The following is a 14366-nucleotide window of genomic DNA, read 5'->3' on the forward strand; positions in this document are numbered from 1 at the left end:
ATGGCAAAGGGTTCAAAGCTAAAGGAAATAATCCTGGACTGGCTGGACATCCTTGTCTCGTGCCCTGAAAAAACTTAAGGTTGTGAGATCAAGTTGTTAGTGTCAACTTCTGCAGTGGGGTCTGTATATCATATCATATCATATCTTAATCCATTTACAGAAGTAGTTCCCAAACCCAAATCTCTTAAACACTTCAAATAAATAAGACCACTCAACTCTATCGAATGCCTTCTCTACATCAAGGTAGAGTATGGCAGTGCAGTCCCCTGATACTATGTTTAGTACTCTCCTCACATTGTGAAAACCTTGAGTCCGAGTTCAGTAGATAGACCAATTTAACGTTCACATTTTGTCTGGTATTTATAAGGCTTCAGAATAAGAGTGATTTAAAGGTGAAACAACCTTGCTGAAAGGATTCAGCATACATATCCAAAAGTGGACCTTGAAGTTTGTCCTTAAATATCTTCGAAATATCTATTGGGAGCCCATCTGGACCTGCCGCTTTACCTCACTTCATATTTGAAATGCCATCAGATATTTCAACACCATCCAATTCCTTTTTCCAGGTCCAATTTTGTGTCTTCTGAAATAGAGGGGAAAATCAAGACCATCCAAAAATGATGTCTGATTAGTTAAGTTCTCAAGAGATTCAGAGTAAAGTGTGTTGTAGTAGAAACCAAATGTTTGGTTTATTTCTACAGGCTCCATTGATAATTGTCCTTGTAAATAATGATTTGCATTAATGGCTCTGTCTGAATTTAACTTCTTCTTAATGCACCAGGCAAACAAATGACCAGGTTTTTCACCTTGATCATAGGACTGCTTCAGCCTTGTTAAGCTGTTCGTGGCTTTTTAGGGGAGGAAGTTCTTCAGAACTTTAAGAACAAATAATTCCTTGTTTACAATCTTCTAAGTTATCCAAAAAAGCTTCCCTCTCCAATTTTCAGATTTGGCTATCCATCTGTCTCGTTTTTAGATTGAATTGATTTGATTTGAAACTGGTAAAAGTCTTGGTCCTGTAACCATCTGGGATGCAAATGTCATCTAGAAGATCCTTTTACTAGTTTTGTATCCCTATAGAATAATGACACGGGGGAATGGTCACACCGAACAAACAATACTATCATATCCATTTCCTGCTACATTGGGAAGCAATCAGCAAGAAACATAAAAGTTGTTTATACGAGAATATGATTTAAATGTCAACGAGTAACATGAATACGCCTTTTTACTCGGGTTCTGAGTTCTCCAAGGTTCACATAGATGTCATGAAATGCTTTAATTCCTTTCTACTCTGCGAGTGTGAAGAGGAGTGATCTAGATGAGGATCAAAAGTGCAATTAAAATCCCCTGCTATTAGACTCCCTTCCTGGTAAAGTCCTATCAATAGAAATACATGCTCAAAGAATTTGGGATTATTATCATTAGGACCATAAACATTAACCAGATTAATACGATTATTCAAAAGAGTTCCCTGTATCAAAATGTATCTACAAGCTGTATCAGTTATAATATTGTCCACTTGAAACGGAACAGAATTTTTTTTAAACATAACACCACGAGAAGAGAAACGGAATGCTATTACCTGCCCTTGCCACCTCCTGCATACTTTAAATAGCTCATCCTTCAACAAGTGAGTATCTTGTAGAAACACAATAGAGGAATAAAGTTGTTTAAACCTAGTAATAACCTTTTTAAGGTTGGGTAGTTTACAAACTCCATGGACATTCCACAAAGTTCATTTGTTTTACATTTGAAGTCCTCTAACCAAAGATGTAAACATGGAATAAGCTATAGCATAAAGGCATATCTAAAATATGCTTAGTAACCACAAGGACCGCCTTAATATTTTGTAGTGAGGAAAATATGTAAAGATCTGTTGAAACAAACATAAATCTATCCTAACAGGAAAACACTGAACCCCATTCCCTTGTCTCCCTAACCGAGACACCCAACACTTCCTCTCCCACCTCCCTCTAATCGTAGAGTGTAGTCTGGTGGACGACTGAACCGTTACAGGGAGCAGTCTAACCAATGTGACGCTCAACAAAACAGTGTCTCCTGCCTTCTCTCGGCCATTACTCCTCATGAACAAAACAAAAGGCATATCTTGAAAAGATGTTGTGTGAAATATCACACCAAAAGGCATATCTAGGAAGATATGTGAAATATCATGTAGTATTCGTTTGAAAAGTAGCGAAGAATAGCTCCACCTAAAACAGTAACGCTAGTTAGTGAATCCTAACTAAGGTTACAATATGGACAGTCCTAAATAGTTGTAGATGAGCCACAACACAGGGTCTACCAAGTAGCAAAATGGCCCATACATATAGTGTTAACGTAGTATACCATTAGTAAGTTTTTAAAATATCAAAGCTCAGAAATGAACAGGCTACTTGAGATAAAGCGATACCATTGAATATGTGCTACGTTACCCAAAGACCCTTGCACATGATGTTGATGTCAGGCTTGCACGTGAGTGTCAATCATTTTAGTCCAAGGATATGATTGAAACTTAAGTCATCATATAAAGTAGTCCCGATGCTTCTCTGTGGTCCAGAACGAATAAGGTCCCGATGTGTCCGTTGACATGGAGCTAAACATCTTGTCTGACATTTTAGTGTTTTATATAATCCAATGGAAGAGAGTGATTAACATAATTAAACTTAACATGGCGTCCAATGCTCAATGGACAGCTATCTCGCCTGTCATATAGAGATTCAAACTCGTGTGACCGTTGATTGTAAGTCAGACGTAGTTTAGCTGGGAAGGCTATTCAAAAGGCAATGTTGAGGGACCTGAGCTGGCATTTCACCCCATCGTAGCCTTTTCTTTTTTTGGTGCAGGTCCGTGGATAGGTCAGGGAAGAACATGATCTCTTGGGTACATCACCTTGCCCATACACAGACCTGGCTTTCTGCATCACTTGGAGTTTGTCTTGAAAGTTGAGAAACTTAATGATAAGGACTCTGAGAGGGGTGGTTTCTCGGGCCTGTAGGAGCCTGAAGCGAAGGGCTCTTTCAAATGCGCAAGGCGTCCGGAAAGTTGTCCGGCCCCAATGCCTCGGTAAGCCATCTCTCTCTTGCAACTACGTCACCTTTTTCCACTTTTTTGGGTGGATTAACCAGTCTCAAATTAGACCTGTGGTGGTTCTCGAACTAGCTTAGTTTTGAAGTAAGGTCCGCCACCTGTTTATCCAACTTTACGGTCATTGAGTTGAAAGGGACGACAGTAACTTCCACCATGCTAATGTGTTCCTCTGATTCGTCCAGGAGCGTGAAGTAGTCTTGATGGTCACGTTTAACCTCACTAATCCCCGTTAGGACACCTTCAAGTTCGATGAAAAAGCCTGCCCTCAAGGCAAAGATTGCTTCCATAACCCCTTGGTTCTGGTTTAGGTTGTCTACATTGTTGGTTGTCATGTCAGACTCGTGGTGTGAGGAGCTTGCAGAGCTAACTGGGTTAGTAGAGCTGGCTGAATTAGCAGGGCTAACTGGTCTAACCTGGACCACGTTGTCTGTGATATGTTCTTCATGTTTTAGGAGGACAATGTTTAAGTCGATTCATAATGGATGTAGATATGCCTTGATTAAGAGATTAAGAGAAAATAAGAGATTAAAAGAAGTTTAGCCGAAATTGGCAGGGGAGCACTAAAGACATGTCCGCTGCGCCCCGTTAATACACATTTAATACATCTAACAAACACTGAATAAGATGTTAATACATGCATGTAATAACACTTAAATGACAATAAATAAGCAGATTGGTTTTGCTAAATGCTGAGTTCCTGTCCTAACTTATGTGTCTCCCAGGGTCTGGAGTCTATGTGTGAGACGATAGAGGAGTGCTGGGACCATGACGCGGAGGCGCGCCTCTCTGCTGGCTGCGTGGAGGAGCGCATCTCGCAGATCCGCCGGCTGACCAGCCCCCCTACCTCGGACTGCCTGGTCTCCATGGTGACCTCTGTCACCAACGTGGACTTGCCACCCAAAGAGTCCAGTATCTGAGTCTCAACCCGACCACCACCAACCCTCCCAACGCAGAGCGGCAAGCAAGCATACAAAACAACCACTCGTCTTCTTCTTAAGCCTCAGCGGATCTCAGAAAAAAAACATGAATGCAGCTGCTATTTTATCCTGAATTTTTTTAATGATTAATTATTATTATTTTTATTTCATTTCCGATCGGATCACTATTACCAGCACACTTCTTCTATACTGTTTTTTTTTTTATCAATACAGGACAAAAAAAGCTAAATGGACATCTCAAAAGCGCATTCAGGTGCCGACTTATGAATGCTGACAAGGTGCAGGTACCTCAGATGTTTTCAGCTCTCAGTAGTTTCTTTGGGTTTAGTTTATTCCTCTTTTTCTGTCTTCTGGACAGGATTGCCTGTGACAGAACCAACTCACCCACCAACCAAGCAACCATCTACCACGTTGGACAATACAACAATGCTGCATAAACCTTGTAGGAACATTAAGACTGTTACACACAACTAACCTTCCTCAAGGGATTTTAGTTTTCAGAAAGCGTTTCCTTTCCGACAGCGTGTCCCATACAAACCTTCGGAACTAACGGGTGTCTCTAGAACACAGGGCAAAGTGGAAAACAACAGGACTCATTTCTTTTAGGTTTTTTCTGTGTTCAGACTGGTGACTATGGATGGGGTTGGCTACAGCATTCTTATGAGTGCATGTTGAAAAGTTCAAAAGGAAATGGCTTACATTCAGAGATTGGACATCACATCATCTGGATAGTGCGTTTGGTATGGAACTACTTCTCAGGTAACCAGTCTCAAGGGGCAGGAGATGTTGATTTGAGGTGATATCGCAACGCGTCCCGTAAAGTAGGGCAAGAGCCACAACTGCCGCCCTTGAGTGGTCGGAGGGGGCAAACTTTAGTGGGAGGGGCTTTTCTGACTTGGTTCAGAGCCTTTTTATCTGAGATCAAAATGGAGTCTAAACACAGAACGTGCCCAAACAACCACAAAAAAACACAATCGGTGCAAGACCCTGGGGAAGATATGTATGCATTTTGGGTGAGTGTGTGTTTGCGTGTGACTACTTGTGCAGTGAGAGTGACTGTGTGTGTGTGTAGCGGAGAGGGATGGAGATTAAGACCATAAAGTTTCAGCCGTCTAAACATCTGAAGATAAGTTAAATGTATTTTTGTTCAGTTTTTTTTCTCCTCCTTTATTTCAGTCAGTAGATTGGACATTGGGAGATAAGGACCTAGACTCTTCTCCACAGAGGCCCATCCTAGGCCTCAGCAAAAGCTTATATCCTTCACTAGTGTTGAGCGGGAGGGAATACAGTTGAACCATCACTGCCTGGTCCCTTTGTTATTTGCCTCTTTCGCACAGGGACCAAACGTAGTTTGTACCGGGTAGGTCCTGCATTGTAGAACCGTTTTTGACAGGGCACCGAGCGTAACAAGCGGTTTAAACTTAACTTCATTACGATTAGTTACACGTTCTCATTCATTAGAAGGAAAAAAAAGAAACTGAAAACGAACATGGAACTTTTTTTGTCTTAAAAGTGGCACGCAAGAAACCACATTTCCGTATGCCATAATGTAACAGTGAATGTCCACAATGCTGCTGTTTCAACTCAAAGATGAATATATTTCTGTGTTCCTTTTTTTCTGTGCATTACACGTGCAACTCTCAGTAGTAAAGGAAACATGCATAAAACAGCAAAAGTCATGTCTACCAACGTACAAGGCTTCCGAGGTGAACAATAAAATCTAGTAGAGATAAAACATAAAACGAAACGCAAAAAAAACAAAAAACATTAATGAACCACAGACCACCTCAAACCAGAAATACCTCAGATTTTTCTACGTGTATGAGTTCTGTTATATATTTTGTTAGTTGTGTTGACTTGTGTTAAGTATATTTTAATGTGACTTTTTTTGGCTTATATGATTAGGGAGTTTTGGAAAAATAGTGCTACCGCAACATGTTGTATAAATGAAAGAAAATAGTGTAAATATCTGTATACAGTTGTAGTATTCTACCAATATATGACACCTAGGCATTATTCATGATTTGTGCTGGCTCCCCCCCTCTCCGTTACCTAAAGGGACATTGAACCTTGTATTTGATTTTCCTCCCAGAAAAACAAATCTCCACCCACCACCACCACCGTGTCTCACCTGTAATATTTTTGCATACCCCAGGATATACCTTGGGTTTGTCATTGCTTTTAAAATGTATTTTAATGACTTATCCCATTCCTCTATAAAAAAAGAGAGCATTTATACAGAAAAGACAAATTGAGAACTAAGAGATACCATTGAATTTCCTTATACAAAGCAACGCATCTCCAAATTAGTTTCTCGATTTATAGCGTTCTAACTTTTTAAAGCATAGTCATATTTTTATGAAATTGTTCTCAATTGATGATTGATTTGATAGCGCCTTTGGGGGGGGGGGGGGGTAGTAGTGTCCCTGGATTCTCATCCCTTCATCTCCTTTCCTCACACATTGACTGACGAGACACCACGGCGGCGGCTTCAGCACCGTAGCACTACATCCTACAGACGAGAGCTTTAAGTTGTATTCACGGTGTCATACGTTCTTTTAAGGTTCTACATCATTTACCAGTGTTCCGCATGTGTGTAAGTGGAACCATGTGCGCAGAGTCTTTCGGGGTGTTTTAGGGATACCCATGGAGAAGTGAGAGCATTGAGACACTCATGACTTCAATCTCTTGTCATCATGAACCCCAGTGATTGATGTGGGCCTGCAGATCGCTGTGATCCAGCTGCTTTGAGTAGGAAAACCACAGCTAGCTTTATTTGAGCTTTTGGGCTTAGGAAACTTGAACATGTGTTTAGGTCTGTTAAGAGACTACTTTTCAAGGAGCCCCACTTTCTCTGTAATATTTGCCAAGAGGGTAAGAAAATAATTTCTCATTCTGCCAAGGTAGAGCATGCTTGTTTAGCACTTTTTAGTTTCTCTGGATTGACTCCCCACCATTTTATCATTAACCAGAATGGAGGTATTCTTGCTTTGATTTCAATGGCCTGTTAGCAAATCGGGGTTATATTTGTGTCAAATTATCAGGTTAGTATTTGATGTCTATCTTTTCAGGATGCTTATTGTAACACTATGGTTTCCAGTATTTCTGCTATAAATGTAATGGGATCAAGAAATCAAGAAATTACAAGTTTGGATATAAATGTAGCAAGCAATATCTACAGCAATAGTCCTACATATTGTTTCTGGTATGACAGAATAACCTCATAGGTACTGCGATAGGCCCTTGAGCTAGCGACCAACCAAAACATCTTGTTCAAGATGCGCTTTGTTGTCAAGAGGAAGGTTGGTGGGTTTGCTGATCACCAAGTCATGGTCATAATGCTTGTTGAGTTATGATAGGTTTACCTTCAGTTATAGACCTTTGACCATGAAAAACATGTAGCCAAATCCTTGCACCTAAGTCTGAAAGAAGGGGAACCAAAGTCTTTCTTTTTTTCTATATTTGAGAGAATTGTAATGTGTCCCCACTCTCACTTTCTGTTTGTGGAACAGCGGAGACAAAATCCTTCTGTCCTATGATCCTTTGACTTTGATGATTTGAGACGCTAGACAAAATAATCTGACATTTTTTTCCTTGCTTTGACATTTTTGCCACCTTTTCCAGAGCGAAGTGGATTAATTTGATGGGGAGGGAGTGTCAGTGCAGGGAGTAAGGTCTACAAAAGTGAATTGTTAGACTTCCAAATTAAAAGCTCTAAAGTTTCTTTCCAAATAGCATTACACTCAGCATTACATTTGTCGTGCGGTCTTAAGGGTTTAATTATTTCAGTTTTGGGGGGGTCACTGTTATGATGAATTATGCAATACAAATTGGTGGTTTTAAAGTTTTAGCCACAATGGGAAAGGCAAGTATTACTCTGGTCTTTCATCATTGTCTGGGTTTTTACTCTGGTGCCATTTGAATGATTCTACCGTCACTCTAGTTTAGTCTTATCTGAGAGCAGAGGGATGGGAGCTGGACTTAACACATCTTTCCAAATGAATATTTTAGCTTTAGTACATTGGACATAGGGTGAAATCCGTGATCTATTATTACCAATACTCAAATTTGGGTTCATGATGACAAAGCTGAAGTCTTGGAATACAAACAGCATGTAATATCAGTAACAATGCTATTGCTGGAGCTTTGGACTAAAATCCTGAGGTGTTCTGATGTTGTGCCTTTTATTTTCCTCATCGTCGTTGCTGAAGCCACTGCTGCGGCGCCCCTCTTTGTTTGTTTGTTTGTTATTAGTACCTGACAAAAAAATGCTATATATATTAATCTAGATATTTTAATATATATATATTAATATATATTAATCTAGATATTTTAATATATATATTAATCTATATATACATTTTAATATAGATATTAAAATATATATATTATATATATATATAGATTAATCTAAATATATATTAAATATATAAATATATATTAATCTAAATATAGATTAATATATATATAGATTAATCTAAATATATAGATTTATATATATATATATATATTATATCTATATATATAGATTAATCTAAATATATCTTAAGTGACCAGCTGTAATTCTGGATGCAGTCTTAGATCCAGGTTGTTCAGGAACCAATTACCTCAGACCTCACGTGAAACAGTGTTGCTAGCTGGATAGTCGTCTACTACAGAAAAATGATGTACACTTTCGTCATACCAACAGGAAACCTCGTTTGTACTGGTGTAACATGTATGATCCACCCCTTGACAATGTGAAAATCCTCTTCCTTTCCGAGCTTCTCGCCTCTAGTTTTCAACAGCTAAGAAATGGTATTGTATGGAAAACCATGTTCAAGTGCTTCCTCTGCTACTTTCCCAGCTGAAATTGTTAGTGTACACTGGTTTGACAGCTCACTCTGTCATCTGACAGAACTGAAGAAAAAAAAACATTTAAATTAGCTGAGATTTCATTATAGTCCTGTCTACCTCACTAAAAAAGCCCCAACAACACTAATTACCATTGTACCCTTAGATTGGTCATCAATCCCTCTTATACGTCTACTTCTTTACCCAACTCTCTGAGCATCTTTTAGTGTTATTACATTACTTATTTACTGTGCATGGACAGTCACTCAGGCCATGTGAACATTACCTCGTTTTCCAAGAGATCAGTGTTCAGGTCCTGTGTCAAACATCAGCAGCGAGCTGTGAGCCCGGGCAATCGACTTACCCTCCTTAAGTATTAAGATCTTCCCCAGCAGGGGAGAACTATTGATTCTAAATGCCAATGACTAAACGCTAAGAACGTCCAATATCTTTGTAGCCTCTGGGTTAGTAGAGCTTGCTGCTTTAAAAAGCCACTTCCATACAGTGCCAGTTTCTTTCGCTCCTTTAAAACCAGGTGGAATTTGCTGTTGGTAAACAATGTCAACATGGAATGTTTTTTGTTCCTCATAAGAGCTCATCAGTGGCTCTTTGCACATGGAAGTGTTCAAACAAATCCGAAAAACTATTCCACTGCAAAGAACTGATTCACAATGTCTTTCTTCCAAGACCCACCAAAACAAGGGTGCAGGATTTGGCAAACGGGTCAAGGGGGGTTTCTTGTTTTGTCAAGGGGTCTTATTTAAAAGTGATGTTTCTATACCAGGATACGTGAAATGTAAATGTTGTAGGTTATGTTTCACTATTGTAGCTAAATTGTAGAACAGAGATGGCTTGTACTACTGATTTTAACATAAATATACTCAAATAAATCTGTATAAGATAAAATGTATACGGAGAGTTGATTGTTGCTGTAAACCCTCTTTTGGATTGAAGAATATGTTTCAAAGTTTTATGTATATGAAATGCCCTGGAAAAACCCAACATCCATTGTATTGCCGTAATGACATGAGGACTTTTTGAACGATCAGTGTAACATAGTTCTTTAATTTGCAGTGGATCATTGTTCCTTTTTACTGTGGTAATTTTAGAACTCATTATCCAAGTAGATTTGCCTAGTTGTTGGGGTGTGGCTGTTTCTACTCTGCACTTGGTGCCAGAATAAACCAGTATGAATGTAGTATTTGCCCAGTGTGAAACAACTACACCCTGACTGTTAGAGAAAAAATACTAGAATGGATTATTTCAATTGTATCTTTTTGTATATGAAAGTAAACAATAAAATACTGTTAAAGCATTTGATTGCAGCATGTTCCTACTTTATTGTGTATGTGTTGCCCATTTAGAATGACCGTTCATCAGAATTGTGTTTAAGTTTTCTAATTTGCTAGGATGTTAATCATCACACCATAATAGAAAGATAAATTATATCCATCACAAGTTTTTGTGATAATGTTGTGTGTGTTCTGTGTAGCCACAGTGGCCTTGAAGGGAGCTGACAATGTTTATTCTCTGGAATTCGAAAATGCTCTACATGCAGTGAACTACCATGCAGGAGTGGGCTAAATGCCTCAACTATTGATAATTACACAAGATTACTGCACAGTCTAGCATATATGCAAATTAAATATGAACTCTCCAAGGCTGTTCTATGGGATGTCCTAAAGGGACTTATATTAAAGCACAGCAGCAATTTAGTGATTTCAATGACTATTCTCAATTTGTTCTTGCTTGAGGTAGTGTAGCCTGTTCAAGTGCTTTGTGCTAACCGTGTCCCCTGGCTCAGTTGCTACCACATAAATATAACATGTTATTGTGTCATGATACACTTAATCTATACATCATTTTTGCAAATCAATGAAAGATGTCCTTTATTTTTTTATTTTCACTTTGAATTTAGGCTCTCCATACAAACACACCCTGTGGTTTGGTTATGTGATAGGCTAAATCTATTGATCGGTGATGAAAAGGGCATTCTTTAGTGCTTCATTGTAGTTTCAATTAAATGCAAAACGTGTTGATAGAAATTCAATAAACTTTAATCCAGAAATCCAAGACCAGTAAATTCCTTTGATGCCACTCTGTTTATACCCCTGCCACCAGAAAGCAATGTTTATATTTCTAGTACTTCCTTCACCAAGCTTGCGTTGTTGTTGTTGTTGTTGACCACATGTGTTTCAAGTTCAACAGTTTCAAAGAAAGCTCATTGGAAAATGAAACCAACCGGCACCTTGATTAGCGTCATGGCAGCAACATTAAGACTTCCTGTTTTCCTATTTTGCCTTAAGTGTTAGATACGAAATGAATTTTGCAGCTTTGTAACATTTTAATATTATGCACTACCCCAAATTATAACTATGAGCTGAAATAAAAAATCCCCAAAATCTTCCATACACACAAAAATATTATTTCTCAAATGTGTGCACCACATTTTAGTTTACATCCCTGTTAGTGAGCATTTTTCCTTTGCCAAGATTATCCATCCACCTGACAGGTGTGGCATATCAAGAAGCTGATTAAACATGATCATTACACAGGTGTACCTTGTGCTGGGGACAAAAGGCCACTTTAAAATGTGTGGTTTTGTCACACAAAACAATGCAACAGATGTCTCAAGTTTTGAGGGAGCCTGCAATTGGCATGCTGACTGCAGGAATGTCCACGAGCTGTTACCGGTAAATGTAATGTTCATTTATCTACCATAAGCCGCCTCCAACGTTGTTTTAGAGAATTTGGCAGTGCAGCCTGACAACTGCAGACCGCGTGGAACCACGCCAGCTCCGGCTTCTTCACCTGCGGGATCATCTGGGGTGGGTATTTCTGTCTAATAAAGGCCTTTTGTAGTGAAAAATTCATTCTGATTGGCTGGGCCTGGCTCCCCAGTGGGTGGGCCTTGATGCCAAGTGGGTGGGCCTGTACCCCTGCCCACTCATGTGAAATCCATAGATTAGGGCCAAATGAATTTATTTCAATTGACTGATTTCCTTATATAAACTGTAACTCAGTAAAATCTTTGAAATTGTTACATGTTGTGTTTTTGTTCTATATATAAACTAATACGTAATTTATAGGCCTATAGTGTATTGCATTGGGACCAATGGAGTGGGTGGAGTAGAAAGTGTTGTTGGGCATATAGACCTGTTGAGGTCTATTTCAGCAAAACAAGCACTCGTTACAGAACATTTTAGAACGTTTGCAGCGCGCTGGTTTTCAAAGCATTAATTACTCTGTTATTTCGAGATGAGCTAAAGCTGCAACAAGAGGGGAGAAATTGTCAACAATGCTGACCATATAAAAAAAAATTATTTGGACATTTCTGAATTTATATTTGGCTGTAAAGGTAAATATGAGGGACAAGAAGCAGCTAGCCACAATGACGTTCATTTTGAGAAGTCAGCTAACTTGTAAAATACCTAGGGTATCGCTGGCTAGCTACTGGCTAGTTCAATTTCTCTCACGATTATAACGCCAACATTTTAAGAAAAAGGGCATATTATTGACCTAAAAGGTTAGCCGTTGCTAGCGTATCCAGGGTCAGTGATACATAGATAAACCATGTACTGTCTATCTATGGGAACAACTGCAATCATATGGTGGATTGGAAATTATGCAGACAATTACATTGATGGAAGCCACAATCTATCTGCAATATTAAAGCTGATCCAACCCCCTGAAAAAAACATCTGCAATCATGTTCCTAACAACATTGCTAAAATGAATGAAATAAAATGTTACCTGTAATGGGGATCTCATGTAGTTTAATTGTCATCTCCTTCTTTTCCCACTGTACCTAAATTACAAGGGATGGATTCCCACTAAACAATTTTATTTGTCAGCACTTAAAAGGCCAAATCTGGTATATGGTTTGCCTCATATTCATTGTCGACTGGTATCATTTTAAATTGAGCATATAGCTCAACATGTAAACAATGTGTGAGGTTCGCTATTCTCTGCTTCAGATGACAGATGTCCATAAAGTCAATTATGCTATCATACTCTATCTAGGTTTATGGCTGCATTGGCAACGCATGCCATGTGAAAAGCTGAAAAATGTATTCACATAACGGATATACTGAGAGAGAGTGACAATCAAATAAAACAGATTGGAGATCTTCAAAGAATCAACACTTCATGACTTCAACATGTACAAATAAGATCATATGTAAAGATTAGACATCTTAGTCTAAACAACAATAGGTACTTGAGTAGTAACAAGTAGGCTATTATTACAAAAGCATAATTTAAGGTAAACAAAAAAAACTCCATACCAGCGGTGGCTAACCTTGCTCCACTGTTCCCTGATCTACTGGGTTATGTAGAGAAATGCTAATTCTTATGTAGGTGACCAAACTATTGTTGATAAAGGGCTACAACTCAGAGTTGAGCCTGTGGGGTCCCCTACAGGATAGCTCCCGCATTACACTAATGGCCAAAACCAGCGCACACACACATGATCTCCGTTGTAGCTGAACGTTGAATGCCCGAAGAGGATTCTACGATGACGGACAGACAACTGAGCCAATGGCGGAAGACTACAGACTACACCCCAGATGAACCAATCCAAAGATCCGATCTTCCAGAATCAACCTACATTCTTTCCTATATAATAGTGGTGTACTGATTGTAACGGTCTCTTCTTCGTCTGCGCTTCCGTACGAACCAGCGGGAGAGCCGTAATTACGCTGTTCTAGATATCTTCACTCTGAATAAACTGTAGCTTGTCATACAATTTACCACCTTGTCTGAATCGATCCTTGACCGACTCGTCCGTCTACATACCAAATTACTAACAGAAATGGTAGCAGAGTATAGTTTACTAACGATCCAGTCGAAGTGAGTTGATTTGGGTGTGGAGAAGGCGAGTTGGGGAAAGGACGATTCATTAAATAAATAAGAAAGACGGGTGAAGACTTTCGGGGGAGGGCAACAATTCTGCTCAACTCGGAAAACTGATTTCAAGGTGCACCATATAAAAATAAGGTAAGCAAAAGCCTGTTAAATCAAACTTTGCATATTGTCGAATAGTCTGTCCAAATTTTTATCAGTTTTTCCGAGTAAGTATGAATTCTTGTGTAAATTTATAATTTGCTGACGAGTCGAAATAACAGTGTATGTGAACATATGTAGTAACGAACCGGCGACGGCCGGTGTGATTTAAATCATTGATGAGATATCAGTCCGGTCAGCACAGTCTGCTAGCTTTCAATGATGAGTGATCACTGTTTTGTCTTTGTTAGTTCCGATAGGGGTCGGGAATAGAGATCAGTAGGGGATAGCTAATTACTATTCTTCAAATCTGGCACCGAGGGGGATAAATTGTAATTTTATCCTGTGGCCCGGTACGGCTCAGTCTGATAGAGATTCACCGATAGGGGTCGGACATGTGTGTTAGTTCCGATAGGGGTCGGGAATAGAGATCAGTAGGGGATAGCTAATTACTATTCTTCAAATCTGGCGCCGATGGGGATAAGTTGTAATTTTATCCTG

The 14366-nt window shown here is 39.2% G+C and overlaps 1 protein-coding gene across 2 annotated transcripts in view; it reads left to right on the plus strand.

The window, feature by feature from the left end:
- The window catches only part of LOC109899315 (activin receptor type-2B), a 67488-nt gene extending 57312 nt beyond the window's left edge, over positions 1-10176 (plus strand). The window contains exons 11-12 of one of the 2 annotated variants that reach the window (XR_004211745.1): positions 2847-3066; positions 3813-10176. Coding sequence is in view for 1 of the 2 variants with exons in the window: in XM_031836226.1 (XP_031692086.1) it covers positions 3813-4007 (195 nt within the window). In the remaining variant the exon portion in view is untranslated. The remainder of the gene's footprint in view (positions 1-2846; positions 3067-3812) is intronic. The other variant, XM_031836226.1, reaches the window with a different exon arrangement.
- Positions 10177-14366: the final 4190 nt, after the last annotated feature.

This window comes from Oncorhynchus kisutch, linkage group LG11, assembly GCF_002021735.2.
Source record: "Oncorhynchus kisutch isolate 150728-3 linkage group LG11, Okis_V2, whole genome shotgun sequence".
Taxonomy (NCBI): Eukaryota; Metazoa; Chordata; class Actinopteri; order Salmoniformes; family Salmonidae; genus Oncorhynchus; species Oncorhynchus kisutch.